The sequence below is a fragment of the Coffea eugenioides genome, chromosome 6 (assembly GCF_003713205.1).
Source record: "Coffea eugenioides isolate CCC68of chromosome 6, Ceug_1.0, whole genome shotgun sequence".
Classification (NCBI taxonomy): Eukaryota; Viridiplantae; Streptophyta; class Magnoliopsida; order Gentianales; family Rubiaceae; genus Coffea; species Coffea eugenioides.
The window spans coordinates 29,960,142-29,988,030 of record NC_040040.1 but is presented as its reverse complement, the minus strand read 5'-3'; the positions used below and the strand labels follow the sequence as shown (position 1 = coordinate 29,988,030).

The 27,889-nt window shown below is 35.1% G+C and overlaps 3 protein-coding genes, 1 long non-coding RNA gene and 2 pseudogenes across 4 annotated transcripts; 3 read left to right on the top strand and 3 right to left on the bottom strand.

The window, feature by feature from the left end:
• The first annotated feature begins 169 nt into the window (after nucleotides 1-169).
• On the top strand, nucleotides 170-2,919 carry LOC113774038 (annotated as a pseudogene).
• A 1,201-nt stretch (nucleotides 2,920-4,120) lies between these two features.
• LOC113776090 (LOB domain-containing protein 27-like) lies at nucleotides 4,121-5,917 on the top strand. Its single transcript, XM_027321165.1, has 2 exons — nucleotides 4,121-5,398; nucleotides 5,518-5,917. Exons 1-2 carry the CDS (start codon nucleotides 4,611-4,613, stop codon nucleotides 5,618-5,620), a joined length of 891 nt encoding a protein of 296 aa, XP_027176966.1. The 5' UTR covers nucleotides 4,121-4,610; the 3' UTR covers nucleotides 5,621-5,917.
• LOC113776091 lies at nucleotides 5,125-8,479 on the bottom strand. The gene is made up of 3 exons (XR_003468969.1): nucleotides 8,386-8,479; nucleotides 8,177-8,290; nucleotides 5,125-5,212 (listed from the first exon to the last, which is right to left on the bottom strand). It is a non-coding gene; the product is annotated as an uncharacterized LOC113776091 (long non-coding RNA).
• Nucleotides 8,480-15,587: 7,108 nt separating this feature from the next.
• Nucleotides 15,588-17,198, top strand: LOC113774037 (annotated as a pseudogene).
• Nucleotides 17,199-19,917: 2,719 nt separating this feature from the next.
• LOC113774036 lies at nucleotides 19,918-21,494 on the bottom strand. Its single transcript, XM_027318614.1, has 3 exons — nucleotides 21,368-21,494; nucleotides 20,511-20,805; nucleotides 19,918-20,191 (listed from the first exon to the last, which is right to left on the bottom strand). Exons 1-3 carry the CDS (start codon nucleotides 21,492-21,494, stop codon nucleotides 19,918-19,920), a joined length of 696 nt encoding a protein of 231 aa, XP_027174415.1.
• Nucleotides 21,495-22,670: 1,176 nt separating this feature from the next.
• Nucleotides 22,671-23,543, bottom strand: LOC113774035. Its single transcript, XM_027318613.1, has 2 exons — nucleotides 23,196-23,543; nucleotides 22,671-22,970 (listed from the first exon to the last, which is right to left on the bottom strand). The coding sequence occupies exons 1-2, from the start codon at nucleotides 23,541-23,543 to the stop codon at nucleotides 22,671-22,673; spliced, it is 648 nt and encodes a 215-aa protein (XP_027174414.1).
• Between the last annotated feature and the right edge of the window lie 4,346 nt (nucleotides 23,544-27,889).

Genomic DNA, 27,889 nt, shown 5'->3' with positions numbered 1-27,889 from the left:
TTTGTCCTAATCATAATGTACTTGCAAGAAGGTTCTATGGCTATTATGCATTACCTGTAATGCTTAAAGCATTGAATGAGGAGAGTGTACTTGCAAGTCTATTATGCATTACCTGTAATGCTTAACGTGCAAGAAGGTTCTATGTCTATTATGCTCTAAAATTCTAGCAATGGGGATTTTGGATGTCATGACTTTAGTACTTACCTTTGGCTTCTTAACAATTGAACCACCTTTGGAGTTGGAGGGCTAATTTTCAATTATGGGTTCCAATTTGGGCTGGCTGTAAAAGTTTCAAGCTGTTGAAATGTCTAAGTTTGTGTGAAGTGCGAAGTTATAGAAATTAATAGAAGATTGACAAATCTAGTTGACCAGTAATGATCATAGCCAATACTTTATTTTAGAAGCTTGGAGGATGATATAATGAAATATGAGGACTGTATGATAACATTCTTGTGTTTTGAGTTCCGATGCCATCCTTCAACTACACCCCCCCCCCAATCTGGTCCAAGTTGTAATTATGCTTCTTGTTGGAAAGTAAGTTTGAGTAGTTTGGTTCCATGCTTATTTTTCAAGTTAGTTCTTAGTAGAGCTGTAAACGAACCGAATCGAACCGAGTATCTCATATTTGAGCTCTGTTCGTTAAACGATTCGAACAATGTTCATGTTCATTCGTTAATTTTCGAACTCCAAACTTGTGTTCGTGTTCGGCTCGTTAAGCAAAGTTCGTGTTCGAATTCGAGTTCATGTTCAACTCGTTTAACATAAATGAGCCGTTCGCTAACATGCTCGAAATGCTCGAATCCAAATTATATTAAGCCTTAAATATGCCATGCAAATCATTAATCATTCTCAAAAACAATTGAAGCAATTAAGTGACTAAATTCTATTATTCATTAACTATATAACTAACATTAACATAAAAACAACAAATAAAACAAAGCAATTTGCCCTCCAAATATAAAAGTCCAGCCATAAAATTAACCCTAAAATTTGTCAATGATAATTATGTCCATGTTCGTGAACATTCGTTAAACTCGCGAACATGCTCGTGTTCGCTCGATTATTAATCGAACAAAAAAATTCGTTCGAATTCGGTTCGTTTAAGGTTTTGAACGAGCCTTTCACGAACACGAACGAGTCGAAATGAACCGAACTACTGAACAGCTCGGTTCGTTTAACAGCTCTAGTTCTTAGATTTAGTAGTGCTTGGTCATACTTACTATGGCCTCACATTTTTTGTATGATAACAAGCTTATCCTTGAGTTCCAATGCCAACCTTCAACTCCACCTGCTATAATTTAAACTTTAAATCTGGGATGGCATAGTGATTGTGCTTGTTATTGAAAAGTTAACTTTAGTAGTTTGCTTGTTGTAGGCGAAGTTGGTTTCTTAGATTCCTGTACAGTTTGGTCATACTTTTCTACTTTTCCTTCAATAGGCTGGTGAAAAGCGCAAGGAAGAGGAGACGATGGAACTAGAGGGACCTTTAGGGAAGAGTGATGCTGTAAATAAAGACCTAATTTCACTTCAGAGGGAGTTGTCAGGACTTCGCAAGTGTGGAACAATTGACTCATTTTGTCTTTTTCTGTATGGTCTCGTTCTCAAGGAAAAAGGCAATGAGGGTCTTGCTCGGGTTGTTCTCGTCGAGTCCGTAAACAATTATCCTTGGAACTGGGGTGCTTGGTCTGAGCTGCAGTCACTGTGTACTACAGTTGAAATACTGAATGGTCTTCATCTCGTTAACCATTGGATGAAAGACTTCTTTCTTGCCAACGCGTATCAGGAACTTTGTTTGCATAACGAGTCATTGGCAAAATATGAATATGTACAAGGAACTTTCAGATTCAACAATTACGTACAGGCTCAAATTGCTAAAGCTCAGTATAGTCTGAGGGAATTTGAACAAGTTGAAGTTATATTTGAGGAACTTCTGAGGAATGACCTGTACAGAGTTGAAGACATGGATATGTATTCCAATGTGCTTTATGCAAAGGAGTGTTTCTCAGCTTTGAGTTACCTTGCACATAGAGTATTTTTGACGGATAAATATAGACCAGAATCTTGTTGTGTAATTGGAAACTATTACAGTCTCAAGGGGCAGCATGAGAAGTCAGTTATGTATTTTAGAAGGGTGCTTAATTAAATAAGAATTGTTTATCAGCTTGGACATTAATGGGTCATGAATATGTTGAGATGAAAAACACCCCAGCAGCTGTTGATGCCTATCAGAGGGCTGTAGATATTAATCCGTGTGATTATCGGGCCTGGTATGGTTTGGGCCAGACATATGAGATGATGGGAATGCCCTTTTATGCACTGCATTACTTTAAGAAGTCAGTGTTCTTGCAGCCAAATGATTCTCGGTTGTGGATTACCATGGCTCGATGTTACAAATCAGAAGAGCTTCACATGCTTGAGGAGGCAATTAAGTGTTACAAAAGGGCTGTGAATTGTAATGACTGGGAAGCGATTGCACTTCATCAGCTAGCCAAGTTGCACCGAGAACTTGGTCGTTTTGAAGAGGCAGCATTTTACTACAAGAAGGATTTGGAGAGGATGGAAGATGAAGAAAGGGAAGGGCCAAACATGGTTGAAGCTCTGTCTTTTTTGGCCAGATATTGCAAAGATCAGAAGAGATTTGAAGAAGCAGAGGTGTATTGTACCCGTCTTCTAGATTATACTGGCCCGGTAAGTCCTGAACCTGTTCTCCTTAATCTAATCTCAGATTAGTTTCATACTCATTGGTTTTGATTTACTGAGTGACACTTCTTTGACCCTGATGCAGGAAAAGGAAGAAGCAAAAAGTCTTCTTCGAGGGATAAGATCTGCAAAGGATGTTGAGCTCTTCCCGCCTTAAATTCTCTCCTTCATACCCTACATGCAAATAGAAATCATGAAAGAGTCATGGAAATTGGGTTTCAGATAATTGATTGACGTGAAAAAAAGATTGACGTGAAAAAAAGGTTGAAGGGCTCACATGAAACAGCATGTATTTAGGTGGCAGAACTTCTATTGCTGTTGTTTACTTGTTAATGTACTGACAGTTTGCTGTCAGAAATTTGTTGCAGTCTTTTCACAATCTATTATTTGTTTATCCTTATTCTTTACAAGAAGTAGTCACTCTTATTGGGACCGTATTTTTATTTACTGGAAGATGGTAACTTGTATGTGCTGAAGCATTACACCTTCTGGGAAGTGGGAGTTTTGTACTGGAATAATACAAGCATTCGCCTTCAGTAAAGTGAATGCATTCTCTTTTTTACATATCCCCCCTTCCCCAACAGAAAAACCATCATCTCATCAAGGTAGCTTTCAAAAAGAATCGGATCCTTTTCAGTTGGTGAAACTTTTCTAATGCTTGGTTGTTGCTATAGCATGTCTCATCTCTCGTATGAAGTAAGCTGTGCTTCATGTGAAATCTTCCATGAGATTAATTGAAATGGAGTGGGTAGCTGAAACCAGTTTGAGGGAGTTGTTTTGTGTTGCATCATTTGGTGCCTCTTGCAAGAGTCTCAGCTAGCTATTGTCCTCAGTTATGGTTTTCGCTATCTAAATAGGTAGTCCCAAACTATCTATTTAATAGCTACTAATTAATGGGTTTAATTAGGTTACCCATTTGAAACTAATAAAATTGCATACCCATTTGTTGAAGAACAAGTTGAAAAATTGGTCACTATTTATAACTATAAATGGATAGAAAGAATGGTAGAATAGGAGGTAAATAAGTTGCGAAATTGGATAAAATATCGCACAATTTGATAGAAGTAGGGAAAGGTGAAAAGAATGTAGAGTTCGTGGGAGGGAGAACAATTGGAGTAATGTAGGAAGAGTAGGAGAATGTTGAGAGGAAAATGGCGCAAAAAAGAGAGAGCGTGAAAAAAAGGATAATAATGTTATATTTGGTGTCTTTTAATATTTCTTTAGGTATTTTTGTGATCTTTATTTATATTTTTTAATATATTTTAACGTTTTAGACAAGATACATAAAATATAATATAACTTAGATACTACAAAAATAGCATTCTTTTGATTTTTTTAAGCCCTTTTTTCATGTAACTAATATAAATAATTTATTTACTATTATAATTATATTAGACGTAAATACGTGCATAGCACGCGTTACAACACTAGTATCAAGAAAAAGCCTGGACGGATGATTAATTCAAAACTTGAAACTTAGAACTGTGGTGCAAGCTGAGATAATAATAATAGAAGCGTCTTTCTACTGTGATATAGCTGTGGCCCAAAGTATTAGGAGTCTCCTCAGAATTAGGAATGTACTCAAAACTACATAACAAAACGTTTTCCCCTAACGGTCATGCAGTTGAAAGAAACATCCCCAGCATTTTCGGTTCCCCCTCTCTCAATCTGTTATCTTACCAAGTCTTGCAGCAAAATCCGCATATATCAGCAGACTAGTTCAGTTGAGATCAATGTTGCCATTTGGCTTCTGTCTTCCTTCCTTTGAACACCAGCACTAACACTCCTTATCTTATCTAAGTAGAGCAATCCCTTTCCTTTTTTTTTTTTTTGCCATCTCTTTTGGCTCAGCCCACCTCCAATATTTTTTACATGAATACTCTTTTATTTTTGTCACACATTTCTTTGAGATGACCCTCAAAGGTGGCACCAGCCAAGCCTGCGCTGCCTGCAAGTATCAGAGGAGGAGGTGCACGGCTGACTGTCCACTCGCGCCATACTTCCCGGCTGATCAGCCTAAGATGTTCCAGAATGCTCACAAGCTTTTTGGCGTGAGCAACATCTTGAAGATTCTGAGACTGCTAGACCCCAGCCAGAAGTTGGTTGCCATGAAGTCCATCATCTATCAAGCAAATATACGCGATAAGTATCCTGTCCACGGATGTTTAGGAATCATACAACAATTGTGGTACCAAATTCAACTAGCCGAGGAGGAACTTCAAGCTATTCATGCACAATTGGCTTTCTATCGACAACATCAGCAACAAGAAGTGTCAACTGGATTGACTGATTCTATATCGCAATTGCAATTAGGAGTGGCGCCTCCAAGCAATGCCCTGTCGCTTTTTCACCAGGATGCTCCTCAAAATTATGACAATACCGTATCTGCACTGCCCATTGGATCACACCCCACTTACTCCTCCAATAGTGCCAACGCTGCCAATTACAATGCAACTTACATGGATTCCAAGGAAAACAATGCTGTAAACTCTTTATGGGTTCAACAGCCGCCCTACAACAATAGCAGTAGTAATATTAATAGCAATCCAATGGTTATGCAATCTCAGTTGATAAACTCGCAGCCCTTAATAATCCAACAAGATTGTGGCACACAAGATTATGATGAAATGCACCCATTCTTTGATACAATTGATGATAGACAGTCTTATATCGCTTCCAAGGAAGCATATGAGTCGAGGTAAATAAACACAATGAATCGCTATGTCGTTTTATCAATTTTGAGAGCATGATTCAGATTTTACAACAAGAAAGAACATTTCTATTTGGTCTCATCATGAGGTGTCTATGAATTTGCAGCTCTGAATCATCATTGAAGGATACAACACAATCTGTTGAGCATGTAGCTGAGAATGAGTTGAAGAGTGCTGCAGCGTGTTTCAGTCTCACCAGCGTTAATTAATACTGCAGAACACCATGGAAAGTGTGGAGTAGCTGGTACCAGAGAGTAGACTTGTGACTATGGTGCCTGTATTCTGCACATGTTATTTCACATATTCACAGAGTACGTTATGTTAAATTTGCATCATTTCTCTTTTACTTCAACTTCTTTCTTTTGAATACTTAGTAGTTGTTTCAGTAGGAAATGATTTGGTCATTCATTCTGTAAACCTGCACTTTCAGAACAGAGGAGTATTTGTGTCCTCCCCTCAACTAGGAATGTGATCAACTCTGTGCAGATTAATTTGCAAATGATGAGCGAAGCCATTATTCATGACGATGTATATTTGAACTCTTGAATGGACAAAACCACCTTTCTAGTTTTAAACCACCACCCCAAATCCAACTGAATCACTTTAGTAGCTCTGATAAAGAGCTTCAATGTTTTAGTTCGTACACTATCTAGGTCTTTTCTGAATTGCAAGCGGATCTCTTTCTTTTCAACTCCTGATGGTCAAAGCAAAATTAAACGGAAAAACAAACAAACGGAAAAAAGACAACAAAATACAGATTTGAGTTTCAGATAAAGGTATGAACCTTCTCAGAATCCAACGTTTGTGAAAGCTAGGACATGTGATCACTGCTCTTTGTTAGTTTAGTGTTTCTTCAAGATTAATTACAGCTAAAAGCTTTCAGTGCCTATCATGAAGCCTGCACATAACAGCTGATATCGGGTAGAATGTCATCAAAATGTACTGTGAAAAATGTTGTCTAGAGCAGCAAAAACCTACCAACTACAGATAATTCTGTAAGATGGCTATAGCTGACAAAGCTACTGAAAGTAACTGGACCAAAAATGTTGAAAATAACCTAAGATTCTAAGACTATTCAATTACAGTGTTAGCTAAGCCTTAATCTGAAGGGTCTTAATCCCCATACAGGATCCAAGAATCTATAACAAATCATTTTGAATTGAAAATAATCCAATTTATTAAGCTTTAAGAGATTTACTGGTTTAGGTTGAATCATTAACCCTCTAAATTATCTTAGGAATAGAAGATTTAACTGAGATAGATTGACGTAGTCAAAGAATACCAGTGACACAAATTAAGAATGGGTAAATGGGGAAGATCATACTACGGTTTAAAGTATTATGGGGAACTTAAAATACAAGAAGGTGATTATTACCTTGGGATTACTTTTGTGTAAGGTAGTTGCTATACATTAAACCTGCATCTCACGCTTGAGGTCAATCAAATGATGACCCTTACCTCAAAAAACACTCAAAAAGCACTAGATTTTAACTTGCCCCGCCTACCAAGTCCTTGAAGGAGAGCAGCACTCACAAGTAGATTAATAGGAAGGTCATTTCTTCACTGTTCCAATTATTTCTTTCCTTTGTTTGTTTCTCCTAGAATTGCATTTTAAATTGCTGAATATATCAGGTTCACCTACTTTTGTGAAGTAAAATATTTGAAGGTTTACTGATCTACTTAGCATCCTCCTGTTACACGTACTTTGTTGGCTGTTTGATAACTTAAAAAGTACATAAAAATCCCTGCCAGTGATTAAAAGTGCAGCCAGCGAATGCATTTGATCTGAGTTTGTATTGCAAAAGAAAACCCGAAAAGAATAGTTCTTAGAAGTTATGAGCTTGGTGGATTAAAACTGTTTCCTTCTTTTACAATGTCATTTAATTTGTTTTCCAGAAGGGGAGGGGATTGGGGTAACAGAAGCGGGAAGAGAGTATGGACATGGTGAGAATCAAACTATTGTTCTGAGATGATGATACAAGACAGTTTTCTGAGTTAGTTACTTTTATGCTTTCTCTTAAGACTCTGAAGATTGACACTAGTAACAGCCAAATGACTTCAAATCAAGAAAACTAGACCATGGTGTAATGCAACTTTTATTACCTCCCCCAGCATAAAATGTCTTTTCTATTCTTTTATCTCTGATGTACTTCGTTTTCTCCAGTCAATTCATAGACCAAAAATAAAACAAAAAAAAAAAAACTTGGAACAAAATTACTTCTCAATATTCAGATTCTACAAGTAGCTATTTAACTTTTACTTTTTGTGAAGATCATACATGTTTAGTGCATCTCAATTGATTAATACATTTCATTTTCCTACAAGTATTTCATTATTAAACTTTTCTATTTTGTTACTGATAAAATGTGTATAAACACATAAATATACATTAGATTAGCTTTGTCCCCAGTGAAAACATATCTTTGCTCCCCCTGCCCCTGCTCATACTGTTTTTAGCAAAACATTCAGCTTAGAGCAGTAATGAGGTGTATGGGCAGAAAAGCATCACTAATGGAGTTGACGCCTTGCTATTGGTAGAATAAGGAATTTCAAACTTAAAATATTACTTATTGTTTATGAAATGATGATGATGCAAAGTCTAGGACAGTATCAAATTTCTTCAGGAAAATGAGAAGACAGAGTATGTGCCAATTCCTAGTTTCTTCAAGCTATTAAAATAATGCAAGGCAAGTAATAATTTCTTATCTGTATAAAACGGACTAAATTGTATTACAGCTTTGTCAGATCAGTTGTCACACACTCACTGTGTATTTGGCTTATAGAAGCCTGGTATTGTATGAACCACAATGAGGGCACTTGTGATACAGCCAGTGGAAGGAAGCATTTCCTTTCCTTTCACAGTCATTGCATAGAATAACCTGTGAATCATAACAAATTTCAATATCAGGAGTTACTAACCTGGCAACGGTTGGATGATAAACTAGCATCTTGAATAAGATAATAGATGATCAACCTGAATTCGACTTGAATACTCCTGCGGAACTTTCTCTTCAGCTAATAGTGCGTCTAACATTCCAAAATACACCAGAATGCAAACAAATAAACGTTGTTTCCTGATTCTTCACTTGTAATTCATTTAAATGAAAGTCATAGGTTGATCATTCTGGTGCTTAAGGCTGGCATACAAGGGCTGTGATAACTGACAGTCAATCACTTCTAAATTATTAACTAACAGTGACCGAAAGATGAATAAGAGAAGAGACACTCAGAAGGTAAAATATTCACCTAATGTAGATTGGGGATCGAACAAGCAGATTGGTAAGTGTTCCAAAGCGGTATGATGAGCCCCCTTGGCTCCATCATTGGAGACAGTGCTGCTGGTCTAGATGGTTTTAATGGTAAATTTTTTACTACTAAATGGGAGATTGTAGCATCGGATTTATATAATGCTATTATTAGTTTTTTTCTGTGGTTCAGAGTTGCCAATGAGCTTCATGACTGCTTCTAGGATATTAATTCCTAAAGTTCAGCAGCCTCAACATTTCTCCCAATTTCGACCCAGAAATCTTTTTAACTTTGTTAATGAAGTTGTCTCAAGAGTATTATCTAATCGGCCAGCTAAGATTTTGCCCAAGTTGATCTCCCCACAGTAAAGTGGTTTTGTGGGTAGTAGAACAATCACTGATAAATTTCTCCTAGATCAAGAGTTAGTGGCTAGTATGGGCAAGAAGAATAGGGGGAAATGTGGCAATTAAGTTAGATATGGCCAAAGCGTACAATAGAGTCTTTTGACCTTTTTTACTTCAAGTGCTTAGCAGGTTTGGATTTGGTGAATGATGGGTGGATGTAATATGGCGTTTGATTTCAAACTATTGGTTTTCTATAATTGTTAATGAGGTTCCACAGGGAATTTTCAACTCGACAAGGGGCTTGCGACAAGGTGACCCATTTCGCCTGCATTGTCTGTTATAGGAGCTGAGGTGTTCTCCCGAAGTCTTAATTCTTTATTGTCTAAGCCTGGATTTATGCCATATAAAGTTCCAGTGAGGTGCTGGCCATTAACGCACTTAGCATTTGCGGACGATATTATTATTTTTTCCAGTGCCTCGCGTCGTTCATTGTAACTAGTGATGAATGTTATTCATGGTTATGAATCTGTTTCAGGTCAAATGGCGAATATCTAGAGAGCTGTTATATGTGTCATTCAAAGCTGCCTTCGGTTCATCGTTTTTTAATTACTCTTGTTACTGGTTTCCAGCTTATGTCATTTCCAGTGAGGTACTTGGGAGATCCTTTGTATTGTGGAAGGAGGAAGGTATAGTAGTTTAATGATATGTGCCAGTCTATAGTGAAACGAGTTTTATCTTGGAAGCATCGATTGTTATCATCAGGAGTTAAGTTGGTTTTCATCAAACATGTCTTGCCTTCCATCCCTTTGCATGTCTTGGCAAGTGCAAATCCCCCGAAAGCTATTTTCCGCATAATAGAAAAAGTGTTTGCTGATTTTTTATGGGGTGCGAACGATGAAGGACATAAACATCATTGGTTGAAATGGCACGATTTGTGCTTGCCTGGTGTAGAAGATGGGGCAGGAATTCATTTCTTGCATGATATTTTTCGAGCTTTGTCGTTGAAGCTATGGTGGAATTTTTCAAAGCAAAAGTCTCTCTGATTGTTTTTATGTTGCAAAAATATTGTGGGGGGATTCATCCATGTAGTGTCAGTTTTACTTCTTCTAGCTCATCTAGTTGAAAAAGGATGCTATTGCATCGACATGTTGCTAAAGAACATATCACATGGATTCTTAGTGATGGATCTTGTCATTTTTGGCATGACAACTCGATGGGCATTATGCTTTATGTCGACATACAAAAATCAGTGCACATCATCAAGTCAGTGATTTTGTTTTGGATGGGTATTGGCATCATTTTTTGTTGCAAGAATGGCCGCCAGAGTCAATTATTTCTGAGGTCTCAAGAATTCAGCCTCCTTCATCTTTAGTAGCAGACCGTATGGTTTGGGATTTGACAAGAGAATTTTCAGCCAAGTCAGCTTTTTAGCTGGTTAGATATGGACGAGGGGCTGGAGCGGTTGTCAGACAACCGCTCATAAACTGACAACCGCTCATAAACTTTTCATGGCCAAGATGTGGTGGGCCCATCATCAACGGCCAAAATGAAATCGAACAAAATGGAGATGAGTGTAGAGGATTGTTGCTTTAATACAAGTTTAACTTTTAACTCCGTTTGGTCTGGCCGTTAAGGGTATGAAAAATTCAAAATCAAAATTTCAAAATCAATTTTTGGTACGATCGGCGGGCTTTAAAACTCTTTTAACTTAAAAGATGTGGGAAGAAAATGGCGGTAGTGGATTTTCTCTGAACACAATACATTGTCGCTGTAGCTCCTTTTGTTCTTCTCCTCTCAACAAATTATTTCGCATAATATAGACATAAATTTTTGTCTTCTTCTATTCCAACTGTTAAATAAACCCTATCAAAACGGGCATCTTTTCTGAGGTGTGTACAAGATAATTGTGAAGATCCGCTGCAGCAACAATACACGCCAATTTAAGTAGTGGATGACTGAGATAGATATTCATCGAGTAACAAATGCATAGCCGAGACTTGTGAGCGGCCCATCTGAAATTTACTGCATGGTGAACTCTGTCCAAGGTAAACGCTAATATTATATGTAATTTGATTGTAATAAATGTGTTATTTAGTGAAGCATGATTTAAAAATTATAAGAAGTATGTCATTATCCTTTTAGAGAGAATGGTTAACTTGTACAATAAAGATCCCGTACAGAATTTCAAAATATAAATAAGGATGTGTACAGATAAAATAACATAAACGTAAAAATAACTTAACAATGTGACCAACTTAAAAAACTACACAAACGATATAGACAATGTATAGATTTTGAGAACTCTGTCAAACCTTACGCTATGTAAAAGTGTATGAGGCATACATGCATTTGTTATGTTACAAGTTGATATAAAGGGTGTACACATTGTTATAAAGTGTGTACATATGATTGTAAATATGTAAATACTGATATTATACACAAATTGGTTATAATATTTGTTTGAAATGTATATATTATATATGAAATATGCTATGCAAATTATTAGAGTTATGTGATTACCTATTACAGAGAAGATACACATCCATAAAAATTATTTTACAAAATGTTGTAAGGTGTGTACACGTCGTTATAAAGTATGTACATATGTGAATACAAATAATTAAGTGCTTATGATGTGAATAAAGAAATAAAAAATAAATATAATTGTTTGTCCTGAAAAACAATAGCAAAAAATGCTTTTGTCGAATACAGCACAATGGAGGAAGCATTGTGTCCTAAGATCGGCATGGAGTTTCAGTCAGAAAATGAGGCATACAACTTGTACAATAGGTACGGATTAGTTGTTGGGTTCAGTGTTCGGAAAGACTACTTGAACAAGGATAAAGACGGTGTAGTTACATCGAGAAGGTACACATGTCGCAAAGAAGGTTTCAAACGACGGTACGAAGGAGATGTAAAACCAAAAAGAACTCGGGCTGAAACAAAAACCGGATGTGAAGCTAAAATTGGGATAATTTTGAACAGAGAAACAATGAAATATCAGGTTCGAGATCTGGTAATCGAGCATAATCACACACTACACATTTCAAAATATGCTCATATGATGCATTTGCAAAGAAAAGTAAGTATTTCTCAAGGAGTCCAAGCTGAGATTGCAAATGATGCAGGAATATCCTTGAAACAATCCCATGAACTCATGAGAAAAGAGGCATGTGGATTAGGCAATATTGGCTACACTCGTGATGACTTAAAACGCTATCTACGAACAAAGAGAGAGAGGGTTTTATACTTTACATAATATGCATTATAGTTCACTGTTAGTTATTTAGGTATTACAAATTAATGTTTTACTTGTACACATTGGTTATTAAGGTGTACATATTAGTGATAGGATGTTCATCACATGTTATTTATTTTTGACATAGTAATATCACATTTTGTATATATTAGTTGGTACACATTACGGCGATCTCTTGATTTAATAGCATTTACATGTTGTTGTTTTATGTGTACAAACAGATATATATGTTGTACGCATTGATTGATACCATGTACTGCTGGTTATTTTGTTTTGAAATATCGTTATTACATTTGGACACATGATTACACCTTTGGATAAAATTTTTTACAGATTTGCTCGCATTTATTTTTTAAATCGTACAAGTTACAATTATTTATCACCCATTGTTTAGTTTTGAGATCGTGTTATTATTCTGGTACACGGTGTATTTTAGTTGGTACACATTACGGTGATCTCTTGATTTAATAGCATTTACACGTTGTTGTTTTATGTGTACAAATTGATATATATGTTGTACGCATTGATTGATACCATGTACCATTGGTTACTTTGTTTTGAAATATCGTTATTGCATTTGGACACATGATTACACCTTTGGATAAAATTTTTTACAGATTATTAATTTATTTGCTCCTATTTATTTTTAAATCGTACAAGTTACAATTATTTATCATCCGTTGTTTAGTTTTGACACCATGTTATTATTCTGGTACACGGTGTATTTTAGTTGGTACACACTACAAAAAGACCTTTTCAAATTTGTTGCATAGTTACTTCAATTTAATGCATTGATTATGTGTTATATTCATAGTAACCCATAAGTTTGTAGTATAACTTTACAATGTATTCATTTATGGTCATGTATGTACTGAATTTTGATTTTTGTTTAGATTACTTTCGGTTGATTTTTGTTTACATATTGTTAATTCAGTTGAACACGTTATTATACATTATGTACACATTTGCATCATAATTTTCGTACACCATAGCATCTTAAATTTTGAACACAATGTGTATTTAATTTTTACAAATTAGTTATTTTGCTGTTATACACAGTGTTAGCATGACTTTGCAACTAATGTAATGTGCTACTCGTGATAACAGTCATTCAGTGAATTAAATTTTGGATCATCCCCAGTTATTCACTCAGATATGCAGTCTTGTAGGATGGTAAGTGAGATATTGCACTTGTGTGGATAATCAAGATTTTGGACAAATTTACAGTATCTTATTCAGTACAATACTGAAATCTATCCCGATGAACCTAAAATCACTCCTCAAATACTGGCTACTCATAATATCGTATTCAAGATCGTAACAATCTCCCACTTTTGATTCCTAACGATCCTGTGAGCAAGACAAAGTACAGTTCATTCACCGAATTCTTAATGGTCAGTAATTCTTTAAAAAAATTTATTTAAAGTTATTATTTAAAATTATTCATACCTTGCTACAAGACTATTGTAGAGCATGCTTTTATGAACACTGAATATTTGATTTAAATAATTTATTACTTGTTTCAATGATTGCCAGACTCCCATTGTGGCTTCTGTGGAAAGGTCAAAGAGCAGTACCCCTATACATATAAGCGACGAAGAAGTGCAACTACTTACGATATAAATGGGTAGAAGCTAATTGCATTCCATGAATATGTATGCTAAGATGTCAAATCTTGTGACCCTTTTGGAACTGGATTGGATCAATGTAATACTAAAATGATTGTTTTCTTTTTATATTAGATAGTAGTTTGACAATTGCAATCAATGCAGAATAGTTTTAGACCATTTACATCTCTTTAATTTAGTACAAGAAGTTATATGTCCAACCCTGTCTACCGCAAACAAAAAATTCTACATGTACCAACAGTAATGAACTTTGCTCCCAACAAAAAATTCTACATGTCCCACTAGTAGTAAAAACTTCATAACTGATGAACTTTGCTCCCAACAGTAATCCCAAAAGGAGATAATTCTACACAACACAAGTACAAAATTCTACGCAACACAACTATAAATTACTAGATATTTGTCAATCATTTATTACAACTGATTTTTTCGTTGGGGAGGGATATTTAACAACTCAAGGATGGATTTGGCCTATTCGTTATGCTCAGTTGCAACCATTATAGACACATATTGCACTCGATACTTCCACATGTTGTCCTATCCAAACATTGAAATAATCAGCACCATATGTTATACATAAGTCATTATCAAAATACTTGCTTCCAAAAAATTTCTATAAATCAAAATAATATATATACCTTCGTAATGCGTATGCCTAATCTTCCATTCCAGTGCTCCAAAAATTTCATTATGAACACACCACAATCATAACTGAAACACGAGGTATACATTGTCATGAGAACCAGATAATTGGACATACAAGTTTTACCTTACCATCCTAATAATATAACTTAGTATTTAGTTATATTCCAAAATAGAATATAAATAAACTCTTATTTACAGTACATATACCTATTGTGTGGAGACTGTTGAGGCACATCTGCGACTTGCAATATAAATTCCTTGAAATCCACCGACTTATCAAATTGTTTTGCCATTATTAATCTCAAGGTTCGCTTCTGCAACATACAAATATAATTTTACTGATTACACTTTCACACTAGTTATATAATTTAAAGCCATGGAACATATGCATTAAAAATGCAAGTTATAAATAGTATTTAGATTTCACCAGTCGTCGTAAGATGTTAGTCTCTCGAACCCGTGACGAATCAACTCGTGAGTCAAGGAGATGAACAATGCCTTGTGCAATATCAAATGAGTATACAAACCCAATTGTGAATCAAATAAGTATATATTAATCGTGGTGTGCCAACCCAATTGCACCAGTTGTAACTTAACCTTAACTATCAATCAATTTTGTGATTTCAAATAAGAGACATTTATGGTCACCTATATTCCATTCATCCCCAATTAACTGAGTATTCCATCACGTCAAAGAGATGAACAATGCCTTGTGCAATATCAAATGAGTATACAAACCCAATTGTGAATCAAATAAGTATATATTAATCGTGGTGTGCCAACCCAATTGCACCAGTTGTAACTTAACCTTAACTATCAATCAATTTTGTGATTTCAAATAAGAGACATTTATGGTCACCTATATTCCATTCATCCCCAATTAACTGAGTATTCCATCACAAAATTTTAACTTTCATGTGAACACAATATGATAATGAGAAAATTGTGTAGGATGAAATTTTCAGGCAAATAAGAATATCTCACAAATAAGAATTTCTCACAATCGATCATGCTTTTAAAAATCATCAGGTAACTATGTTCAGTGCTCAAACACATGGACAATTTTATGGAATATTCAGCATCTTCAGTGGCTGGCCATTCCAAAATTGAATCACTGCAACATATAAATCACCCCTGTGAGTTACTTATGCAGTAATTATCGCGTGAAATTATTTCCAATTACAGTAAAATCATAAATTAAGATTGTTGCAAATAGTAAAGGAAAGTATATTTTAATCATTTCAATCAAAGAAAAGCTTAAACAGTTTAAACAATTAGACATCAACAAATCGTAGCTTACCATTGATTGGGTCAGAAAGGACATTAAATAAATAGGCATGCAGGTTTCAACATCATGTAGGTTTCAACATCATTTTGGGCTACTATGAGAATTCAGGAATGTGGGCAATAGGGCTTTGGGCATCTACTGCATCTGTTTTGGTAGCATTGGTACTCTTCCTCGTAGACATCACAAGATACAGGCATTTCAGCCCTTATGGAAATCCTATTTTCAAGTTTACCCAAGTAATAGTAGCAACAATAAGGAACTAGAGAGTGGAGGGGCCACAAAGTGATGATGAATTATTTGAAGTTGAAGGAAAGGAAAGTTCTGTAACTAGTTCGAGAAAGATGCTCCACACCCATGGTTTCAAGTAAGTTCTAAAAGCTTTTGATGCCCAATAAAAGCCAATCTAACTACAAGTCTGCTCCTAACTTTATAGAATTTGTTTGATCAAATCATAAGTCAGGATTGCCTTGTGTACCACGGGTTCTTGGATACAGCTGCATTCATTGCTTCAAGAGATTTCAATGAGAAATAGGGATATCATAACTGGTAACGTCTATGCCCTATTTCTCAAGTTGAAGAAGTTAAGTGCATACTGAGACTACTGCCAATTTGGCTATGCATTATAATTTATTCAGTGGTATTTACTCAGATGGCATCCATATTTGTTGAGTAAGGTGCAGCCATGAAGACAAAGATGTGGAACTTCGAGATCCCTCCTGCAAGCATGTCTAGTTTTGACATATTGAGCGTGGCAGTTGTCATATTTTTCTACAGGAGAGTCCTCGATCCAATAGTAATCAGAATTAAGGAGAGTGATGCTAAAGACCTCACTGAGACTAAAGATTCCAAAGGGCTCACAGAGCTTCAAAGGATGGGGATTGGATTCACAATAGTAGTAGTGGCAATGCTTTTGCCAGGAACTGTGGAGAATTATAGGCAAAAATATGCTAGAATAGATTGCACAAACTGTGAAGACTCAAGCTCATTGAGCATCGTCTGGCAGGTCCCTCAATATGCTTTAATAGGTGCTTCAGAAGTTTTCATGTACGTAGGCCAACTGGAGTTCTTTAACTATCAAGCTCCTAATGGACTTAAAAGCTTTGGTAGTGCACTTTGCATGACCTCGATTTTCCTGAGAAACTATGTTAGCAGTCTTTTCTATTGAGCATGGTCATGAGAATATCTGCCAGAGATGACATGCCTGGTTGGATCCCAATAAACCTTAACAACGGTCATTTAGACAGGTTTTACTTCCTCTTGGCTCGTCTAACCATAATAGATTTGGCAGTCTACATAGCCTATGCTAAGTGGTACAAGAGTGTCAAGATTCAAGGGAAGTATGTGGAAGACACCGAAAAAGAGGACTGTGGAGTTTGATACCAGTGACAAATATAATGCCTTACAGGCATTCAATGGTAAAATTATCTAAATAAGACTGGGAAATTGTGGTTGCAACAGAAGTTTTGTACAGATTTAAAATAAAACTGTCTGAATTTTATTCCTCCACTAGATTATGAGTTAAGAACTTTTAACAATCACACACTTTTCATGACTCATGTACTGGCCTTAAGTTATGCAAGACTGCATGGTCCAATTGATTTTTTCATGATGCAAATTGCGAATAAAAACAAACTCTACATAGGCGAGGAGAGATAAGAAGTAGATGAATTGCAACTAACTCCAATTTGATGGCAAATACTATTCAATTAAGACAAATGAAGATGAGATACAAACTTTGCTCTTGCAAAGATTGCAGAAGCACTTCACCAGAGTAAAAATTGAACCTTAACAAAAAAATCACAAGCAAAAGAGACCTACCTGTAAAACAGTCAACGAGAAGCCAATGCTATACAGGCAATGGTAAAATTATCTAAATAAGACTGGGAAATTGTGGTTGCAACAGAAGTTTTGTACAGATTTAAAATAAAACTGTCTGAATTTTATTCCTCCACTAGATTATGAGTTAAGAACTTTTAACAATCACACACTTTTCATGACTCATGTACTGGCCTTAAGTTATGCAAGACTGCATGGTCCAATTGATTTTTTCATGATACAAATTGCGAATAAAAACAAACTCTGCATAGGCGAGGAGAGATGAGAAGTAGATGAACTGCAACTAACTCCAATTTGATGGCAAATACTATTCAGTTAAGACAAATGAAGATGAGATACAAACTTTGCTCTTGCAAAGATTGCAGAAGCACTTCACCAGAGTAAAAATTCAACCTTAACAAAAAAATCACAAGCATAAGAGACCTACCTGTAAAATAGTCAGCGAGAAGCCAATGCTATAACCACCAGTATCATGTGATGCCTCAGGATCAGGGTTTCAATTGGAATCTCCAACTATGGATTTGGGTGTATTCAAGTCAACCTGCTGGGCAGCTTTTGTCTCAAGAAGCTCTCCAACAATAACATGGTTCTCTGCAATCATAATGATTTGTTCAGAAAGTAGTGAAGTAATTACAGGCATTAAATTAAAGAAAAGAGAGGTACTCATATCTAACAAAAAATCCTAACAACAGTTTCCACAATGGAATCAATAAGTTCTTTTGCAGAAGCCTGTGCTGTTCCACTAGGAGACATTACAGAGAAATTACTAGTTCTTTTCTCTTGAAACAATGAACCTCCTCAAAAGGGTTATTTGCTTACATTTATTTTTTAAATCGTACAAGTTACAATTATTTATCACCCGTTATTTAGTTTTGGCATCATGTTATTATTCTGGTACACGGTGTATTTCAGTTGGTACACATTATGGCAATCTCTTGATTTAATAGCATTTACATGTTGTTGTTTTATGTGTACAAACTGATATATATGTTGTACGCAAACTAACTAAGCTTGCAACCTAAAAAATAAAAAATAAAAAAGATAACTTTTTTACAAACATAATTTCAACACTTTTAACTGCTCAGCTGAGCTACCCAGCTCGAAATAAACAAAGCTCCAAAATTTCTTCAATGCATCCCACGAAAACTAATGTGAAACTTCAAGACTCACTAAAATAAGAAATTAACTTGAAAATTCCAGAAAATTTTGACCCCAATGAATTAAAAAAAATATAAAGAAATGAAGAGTATCAATGTTGCGGATAAATATTATAAGGGCAACAGAGGAGACAAGGGCATAGGCAGCGCAGAGAGTGTAAAAGATCCTATCTTGCCATTCAACGGATTCGTTGATCTTGTGCCACCAGTTGGCCTTGATTAAATCTGAAATCTCCAACTATTGCAACACCTCAGGGCCTTGGATTATGCAGTTTCTCCTCCTCCAAAAAACACCGTGGGTCTTCTTTAGGAGGAATTCAGGCAGTTGTTTTGGAAATCAGCAGACAACGAGGAGTGAAATGGGAGTGATTTTGTGGAGTGAAACGGCAGTTCTTTTGTGGAGTGATTTTTTGCATTAGCAGACAACGGGGAAAGGGTTTGGGAAATGGGGAAAGTGAAATGGGGATTTCTGATAAAAATGAACTTTTCATTAATAATTTGGGCGGGATAAATTTGTTGCATGCAAACGCCGTTTGACGATGATGCTCCATCCGTTTCCAAAATTTTTATTTTTTAAATTGCCACTCAATAAAACGACGCCGTCTTCTTCAACTGATATAAATTTGCGACGTGGCTTCGTTTTGGCCATTGATGATGGGCCATCACATCTTGGCCATGAAAAGTTTCTGGACGGTTGTCTGACAACCGTCCAGGCCCCTGGTCCGTTAGATATACACTCAATCCTTCATTTGTGTTTTCTAGGATATGACATTCTGCTTTGATGGACCCAAATAAATAAATACATATAAATCCACGGAGCAATCAAGAAAAATGATACAGAGGCAAAGGAATTTACTTCTTGTATTGACAAAAAACTGCGGCTACACTACTCATAATAAACGACGACCACAAGGCTATTCTGAGGCTACTAACTCTCATACCCAAGATATCCAAGACAAAGACAACTTCGGACGCCAACTACTAATACTAACATAGGAATTAATCCAATGCTTCACACTACACAACACAATCAATGCACCTATCTAGTCAACCAATTAAACAAAGACATGTGACCATTAATTATTGATGCTTCGTTAATATTGTTACATTGCCTCCCTTAAACCAAGCTCCTCTAATTTGGACATACCCAACATCTTTTTCAACTTGACAAAAGTTTCCTTCTTCAATGCCTTGATAAAAATGTCAACCACTTGCTCTTCAGTTCTGTAATAATCAACCTCAATCTCTCTCTTTCGAACCAACTCACGTATGAAGTGATATTTAATATTAATATGCTTGCTATGCCCATGGAATACTGGATTCTTGGATAATTCAATCGTTGATTTACTATCACAATAAATCTTCGTAGGAACAATGCTGCAATATATTCCGCTTCTACCGTAGACAATGCAATCACTTGCTACTTCTTAGAACTCCAAGAAAATACTCCCGAGTCAATGAAAAATGCAAAACCTGATGTACTCTTCCTCTTGACTGTATCACTTGTCCAATCACTGTGTAGCCAAACAACTCAACTATATCATTTTCTGAATAAAAAATGCCATCACTGCGAGTATCTCTAATATACCTCAAAATCCTCTTAGCCGCCTACAAATGTGACTGATGTGAATTTTTCATGAACCTGCTAATCAAACCAGCAACAAAATTGATATTTGGCCTTGTAGATTTTAGATACCTTAAATGTCCTACCAAACTTTTAAAGTATGTAAGATTTACAGCACCCTTCTTGATCAAACTCAATTTTTCTTCAACTAGTGTCATAATCGATTTCGTTGTATCCATCTTGAACTTCTTTAAAATATCACCTGCACATTTCTTTTCAGATATAAAAATTTCACTGTCAGACTGAAAGACTTCAACTTCCAAAAAATATGACATGAGTCTCATATCTGTCATTTGAAACTGTTTAATCATAACCCTTCTAAACTCTGCAATTATCTCTGGATTATTTTCTATAAAAATTAAATCATCTACATATAAGCATACAATAAGAATATCACCACGAGCAGAAAATTTAATATATAAAGTGTGCTCATATGGACACCTCTAAAAATCACGAGTCAGAAAATATGAATCAATTCTTGTATACCACCATCTTGGAGTTTGTTTCAATCAATATAAGGCTCTTTTCAATTTATACATTTTATTTTCTTGATCTCTTCTGACAAATCCTGTTGGCTGCTTCACATACAACTTTTCATTAAGAATTCTATTCAAAAATGTTGATTTCACATCCATTTGAAAAATTCTTCAATTATTTTGGCAGGTAGAGAAATTATCATACAGATAGTGTCAACCCTGGCAACGGGTTCAAATACTTCAAAATAATGAATCTTGGATTTCTACTTGTATGCCTTCACCACTAATCTCGCCTTGTATCTATCAATTTCTCCACTGAATTATTATTATTATTATTTTTTTTGTATATCCACTTCACTCTAATGACTTTTTTACCAGTTGGAAGAGAGGTAAGCTCCCAAGTATCATTCGTCTCTATTGCATGAATTTCTTCATCCATTGCTTTCACCTAACGATCATCACAAGCTGCCTCCTCATACATAATTGGGTCACAATCTGCAAACAAAGCAAAATTAATAATATTTTCGTCAGAAAGAACATCATCTGGTGTAATAACATAATATTGTAGACGAGTTGACATCTGTCGCTGACGCTGTGGACGTCCAGTTAACTCAGTCTGTGGACCCTAAACAACTGGTGATGGTTGAACATCATCATTAGCATCCTTTTGCTGATAATTTGGAATCACCTCTCCTGCTTTAGGATCTCCAATAGACCAGTTTCAAATATTTCTTTCATTAAAAGTCACATCTCTACTCACTATCACCTTTTTTGTCATAGGATTATACAACTTGTAAGTCTAAGAGACTTCACTATAACCAATAAATACACACTTCTCGCCCTTGTCATCAAGTTTCTTTCTTAATTGATCAGAAACATGGAAATAAGTGATACACCCAAAAACTCTGAGATGACCAACAAATGGTCTTCTACCATTCCAAACTTCTTCACGAGTTCTTTCACGAACACTTTTGGTAGGACATCTATTTAACAAATAAATTACACAAGAAATTGCCTCTACCCAAAAAGATTTTGGTATATCTTTTAGTTTCAACATACACCTCACCATATCCATAACTGTCTTATTCTTCCTTTCTGCCCCTCCATTTTGTTCGAGAGTATACCTGATAGTCAACTGATACTTATCCTTTTTTTTTTTCAAAAAAATCATCACACACCAAATATATCTGACCCCTATCTGTTCTCAAAATTTTAATCTGACAACCACTTTGTCTCTCAACAAAAGTCTTAAAAATTTTAAAAGTGTCACACGCATCAGATTTTTGTTTCAAAAAATACACCTAGGCTTTTCTACTAAAATCATTAATAAAAGTAATAAAATACCTATAACCACCATTAGAAGAAACCTCCACAGCGCATAAATTTGAATGAATAATTTCTAATGGCCTTCTGGCCCTCCATGATTTGCCAGTCTGAAAACCATTCCTATGTTGTTTTTCCAAAATACGCATATCACAAAATTTACCACAATTTCTAATACTAGGCAACCCACCAACCATTTTTCTACTGTCCAAAAATCTCAAACTGTCAAAATTCAAATGACCAAATAACATATGTCACAATCAATTACTGTTATCTATCACTGTAAACAAACAAGAAAAATTGGCAGAACTCAAATTCAGTGAAAATAAGCGACTTGAAGCCATTGGTACACTGACAATCATTCCAATATTTTTTATCAAAAATGGTACAAGTAGCATTCCTGATACAAATATCATATTTTTTTCTCAGACTTTTAGCCCATACTCAACAAATTATGATGCAATCCAGGAACATAGAAAACATCAAAAATAAAATCAGAAAACCCATTTTTCAGGCTAATAGGAATTTTTTCCTTGCCAAACACTGGTAAAACAATGTTATTTTCAAATTTAACTTCCCCACAGACAGATTCATCAAGTTCAACAAATAATTCTTTTTTGCGAGACATATGATTGTTGCAACCCGTATCCACGTACCATTTATTTTTATCAACCACATCAACAATATTACAGACTAATAATAGAATTTCAGATTTTTTATTATTATCCTGTACCTGATTGTCAGCAACATTAGTCTGAAAATTTCTGTCTATATTTTCTCCAAATATACATTCAAATTGTTTATGGCCAAATTTTTCACAATTATAATATTGAATTTTTTGTCCAAAATTATTCTAATTAAAATTATTTTCTCTGTCAAAATTACCACATCTACCTCTACCAGGACCACCTCTAAAATTAAAAATTATTACCTTTACCGCGTCCAGGATTTGATGTACCTCCTTTGCCTCTATTATTGTTGCCACGACCATCTCTGTTATTGTAATCACCTCTGTTCCTCTAACTGGATTCACCTCACTCCCTGATATCATTATTCTCTGTTCCTCTGTTCCATTAATTCTTTGTTCATGCAGAACTAATGACCCATGCAAAATTTCAATACCCAAATCCTCCAAATCTTTCATTTCCTGGATCACAACTACCACATGATCAAATTTTATAGGTAGGGTATTGAGAATTTTCTCAATAAATGTTCTATCAGAAAGGTTATATTGATTGAGTTTCATTTCAGTTTTAATATCTGACAAGCAAGAAAAATATGACTCAATAGATTCAGATTTTTCCATCGTCGCAAGTTCAAATTTTCTCTTTAATATCATCAAATTATTTTGTTGGACCTTGTCGATCTCTTCGTATGTTTTCTCCAATATATCTCAAGCCTCCTTTGCCGTATCAGCCGTAGTAATTTTTTAAAAAATTGACATGTCAATTGCCTGATGAATCTGTGGCAAAGCCAAGTTATCTTTCGTTTTATCTTCCTCACTAGCATTTTGAGCAAGTGCAGATTCGAGAAATCGATATAATTTACATACCTTGAGATGAGTTATTATTTGTTTCTGCTAAAAATTGAACTCCCCTTTGTTTTGAGTTTTTCGATAGAAGAAACAATATTAGGGATAGGGTTTGCCATACTTTAATCTACCGTAACTCTAATACCACTCTAATGGACACAAACAAATAAACACACATAAACGTACAGGAACAATCAAGAAAAATGATATAGAGGCAAAGGAATTTACTTCTTGTATTGACAAAAAACTGCGGCTACACTACTCACAATAAACGACAACCACAAGGCTATTCCGAGGCTACTAACTCTTATACCCAAGATATCCAAGACAAAGACAACTTCGAACTCCAACTACAACTACTAATACTAACATAGGAATTAATCCTATGCTTCACACTACAAAACACAATCAATGCACCTATCTAGTCAACCAATTAAACAAAGACGCGTGGTCATTAATTATTGATTGCTTGGTTTAATATTGCTACAGTCTGCAATTCCACTTAAATTGTCCTTTTTCATGATGCGTCTATTGAGTTATCGTTTGCCAATTCCTGATGTGTTGTTAAGAATGGGTTTTCATGGTCCATCAAAATGTGTTTGGTGTTCCACTTCGCAAGCTGAATCACTGGATCATTTGTTTTGTGAATGAGACTTAGCTAATCAGATTTGGAAGTTCTTTGCAGCTGAATTGGGATTGTTGATAGATGATTCTTGTGTCCATCCAGTGGTATTGAAGTGGTGGCTTCGTCCGTCTATAAATGTTCAGCTTTCTTTACTTTTGCAAATTTTGCCGAGTCTCATTTGCTGGCATATATGGAAATTCAGAAATAAGGCAGTTTATGAAGGTTCTATTGGGTCTTTTCAAGGGGTATGCAAGTCCATTTTTCCAGATTTGAAGCTAATTTTTAGCTTGTACTTCAAGGTGCACTTTGATTCTGTGACATGGGCTGAGTTTGCGGCTTCGATTGTTTCATTTGTACGACTTCCACGTATTACTATGGTGCATTGGTCTTCTCCATCTCTTTCAGTTGTTAAACTAAATTCCGATGGGTGTTCGAAATGGAACCCGGGGCCTAGTGGTGGGGGTGCTGTACTCAGAGATTCGTCTGGTGCATTCATCTTTACTTATTCATGTTACTTTGGAATTGTTACAAGCTTGGCAGCTGAAGTTAGAGCTTTGCTATGGGAGTTAAGTTGTGCATTTCAAGAGGTTATAATTTTCTCCATATTGAGTCAGATTCCGAGGTTTTAATACAGATATTGGAAGGCCATTGTCGATGTCCTTGGATGCTTCAGAAGGGTATTGATGCATTGCTACACTTCCGTGAATCTTTAGTTAAAATGTCTCCTTGTTATCGTGAAGCTAACGAGCCGGCAGATCATCTTTCCAACTTAGGAGTTTTATATCCATCTGGTAAAATTTATGATTCATTTTCTACACTGCCTAGCCATGTAAGAGGAGATTTGAAACTCGATGAGATAGGTCAATACTCTGTTAGAAGACGCTAGTTTTGAGAACATTGTCTTTGTTTGTTTAATTTTCTTTCATTCCAAATAGTCATGTAATCTTGGAGGTAAGATTCATGTTCCTCTTTATCAGTATTTTTTTAATCTCATTAATAAAATTCGAGTTGACATCCCTTCGATCCCCATATACGGGGTTTGCCACTTAAAAAAAAAAAACTCATCTTTCGCCCTTGGATCTAGCAGTGATATGTACATAGAATCTTGCATGTTTTCGTTCTCATTATTTTATCTTTCTCGTCACAGAAAAGAAGTGATAGGAATCACTTAAGATGATCAGTTTATGGAGCTCATAGTTGCTAAATCCATGTTTTATTTTTTTTTTAATTGGAAATCACATTTCATGGTAGGCACAACCACTCCTAAAAAATTGTCTTTTATATCGAGTATAAATGCTTAAATAGGAACATTACCTTTATGAATTTCTTTTTCAATATAACATATTTTTTTATATGTTCAACATCATTATTTTATGTTTACTCTCCATATTTTCCTTTTAAGGTAACTCTTTATGTGGTATATTGGTCATGTTTACTGTTTGTGTTCCTGTTTTAAGGTAACCTTCATAGTGTTATGCATTTAACATTGAGATGCATAATCTTGTATCGAGGTAATTTTCATATAGTCATCTCATTCTTTAGTTCAAATATTAAAAATTATTGTAATTTACAAAAAATGGAAAAACAACAACATAAGTCTGTCGACAAGTGCATCTAGTGATTCTTCACTCTTTTCTCAATAAAATGAGTACACCCCCATATTTCGTGGCATAGAAATTAACATGCTTAAATTGTAAAAATATGACTGAAATCAAGGTAATTTCATAAATGCAGTTTTTGGTATCTTTGACAATGTTGTAACTTAAGAATAGATCATAATTGTTTATTGAAGAAGAAGAAATTAGAAGGCGAAGAAGACAAAATCATAATTCTTTATTCATTTTTAAGTATACGTAATCCTTACTGTTTTTGTGCTTTTGTTATTTGTAATAGAACAACTAACCTACATAAGCAATGACAATTTGTAACATAAATTTAGATTGCAACTCATGATAGGATTATAATTACTATATATTTCATCTAATTAATTATATATTTAAGGTGGTGATTTACATTCTCATTGGAAAAAATTTTATGCAGTCATTTAAGGTCTTTAGGCTTACTTAATGATTTTTTTTGTAATACAATGGTGGATTATATCCAATCCATAAATAGTTAGTGATATATTATTATATAGTAAGACTAGACACATTATTGTTTCAAGGCTTGTATCCATTTTTTTGACTATGATGTCTTAAGTTTTATTTGTTTCACCATCAAACCAAGATGGTAACCTTTCAAATATTATAAACAAACCCTCTTTGCTCCTATACAATTTCTAACATAGCTCTATTTTCTCCTTTAAAAATGTACTTTTAAACTTTGTTTTCAAATTCTTATGCATTCATGTTCACCAGTGCTACTGGTTTTGTACATTTTATTTTATTGCTTAAAGACAAGGAAATTGCAGAATTGGAAATCTGTATGCATATCTTTAGGAGTCTTTTCTAATTGACGTTTGTGTGTTTAAATTTTAGTGCGGATAGGTTCTTGATAGTGTACAATATTAAATTGTATTTCTAAATGTAGTTATATTTAATTAGCTTTAACCTTGATTTGATATTTTTTTCTTGTTCCTTTTGTATTTTTTATATTTTGGGCAAACGATAAGGACAAGAGTGTGATAATCAAAGATTAGTTGATAATTTCTTCTTGTTTAATTTATCGATCAAAAGTAGTGTCTAAGTAATATTGGATAAATCTTTCTTTTCTTGGATGAGGAAGTATCAGAAGAAGAAATAGGGCTTTTAGTTTTTGGTTTTTTTGGCAAACCCCGTCCTCAGGGTGGGGATGCCAACCCCGAATTTATTAATAAAAAGCCAAGTTACAAAGATCTAGTGAAATCTAGAAATAAGAAAAATTATGCCGTTACAACTTGCATACGAACAAAAGAAAATTCTCTACTATCCAAAAGTATAGCCACTTTAACGACCCCAAGAAGTTGTTGAATTGTAGTACAGAGGAAATCATCCTAAGCCTCCATACTTGCTAGAGTGATTGCCTGTCGCACTATTTGCTTCCCTAAGAATGTGAGTGACTGTAGAGTGCAAGTTCCGAAGCAAATCCCGAATCCTTTGCAAAGAGTTACATAACAGCCACTTTGACAGTATCGCTGCATTTCAATAGACAAGCCAAGCTCTCCGAATCCACTTTTTAAAAAAAGACCCTGGAACTCGAGCATTTTTACTGTGAGAACCCGTAAATTCCTCTTAATAATTTTCCTAGGGTTTATTTCCTTTAATGGCATGTTTTCTGCATTCTCTGGCTTAGGAAAATTTTTCTTGGTGAATTTTATAAGTAATTATAGTTTTTAGATGATTTTTCAAGCATTGGAGAGTTTTTGAAAAATTACGGATATATAATGGACGTGGGACCCACTAGTGCGAAAAAGTTCGGAAAAAATTCGGCCAAGTAGGTTGAGTTTCGGATACTGAGTTGAAATTTATCGGGTGGTAAGAGATAAGTAAGAGGATGAGATGTGATTGATGTGAGAGAG

Excerpts from the sequence above, each read along its gene's own strand:
- LOC113776090 (XM_027321165.1), top strand. The coding sequence starts at position 4,611 with ATGACCCTCAAAGGTGGCACCAGCCAAGCCTGCGCTGCCTGCAAGTAT. Across the intron at positions 5,399-5,517 it reads AAGGAAGCATATGAGTCGAG|CTCTGAATCATCATTGAAGG; the intron begins GTAAATAAACAC and ends ATGAATTTGCAG.
- LOC113774036 (XM_027318614.1), bottom strand. The coding sequence starts at position 21,494 with ATGTCAACTCGTCTACAATATTATGTTATTACACCAGATGATGTTCTT. Across the intron at positions 20,806-21,367 it reads GGAGGCAGCTTGTGATGATC|ATGATTTAATTTTTATAGAA; the intron begins GTTAGGTGAAAG and ends GCTTATATGTAG. Across the intron at positions 20,192-20,510 it reads AGTTTGGTAGGACATTTAAG|CATTGTTCCTACGAAGATTT; the intron begins GTATCTAAAATC and ends AATATATTGCAG.
- LOC113774035 (XM_027318613.1), bottom strand. The coding sequence starts at position 23,543 with ATGGAAAAATCTGAATCTATTGAGTCATATTTTTCTTGCTTGTCAGAT. Across the intron at positions 22,971-23,195 it reads CAATAATAGAGGCAAAGGAG|GTACAGGATAATAATAAAAA; the intron begins GTACATCAAATC and ends GCTGACAATCAG.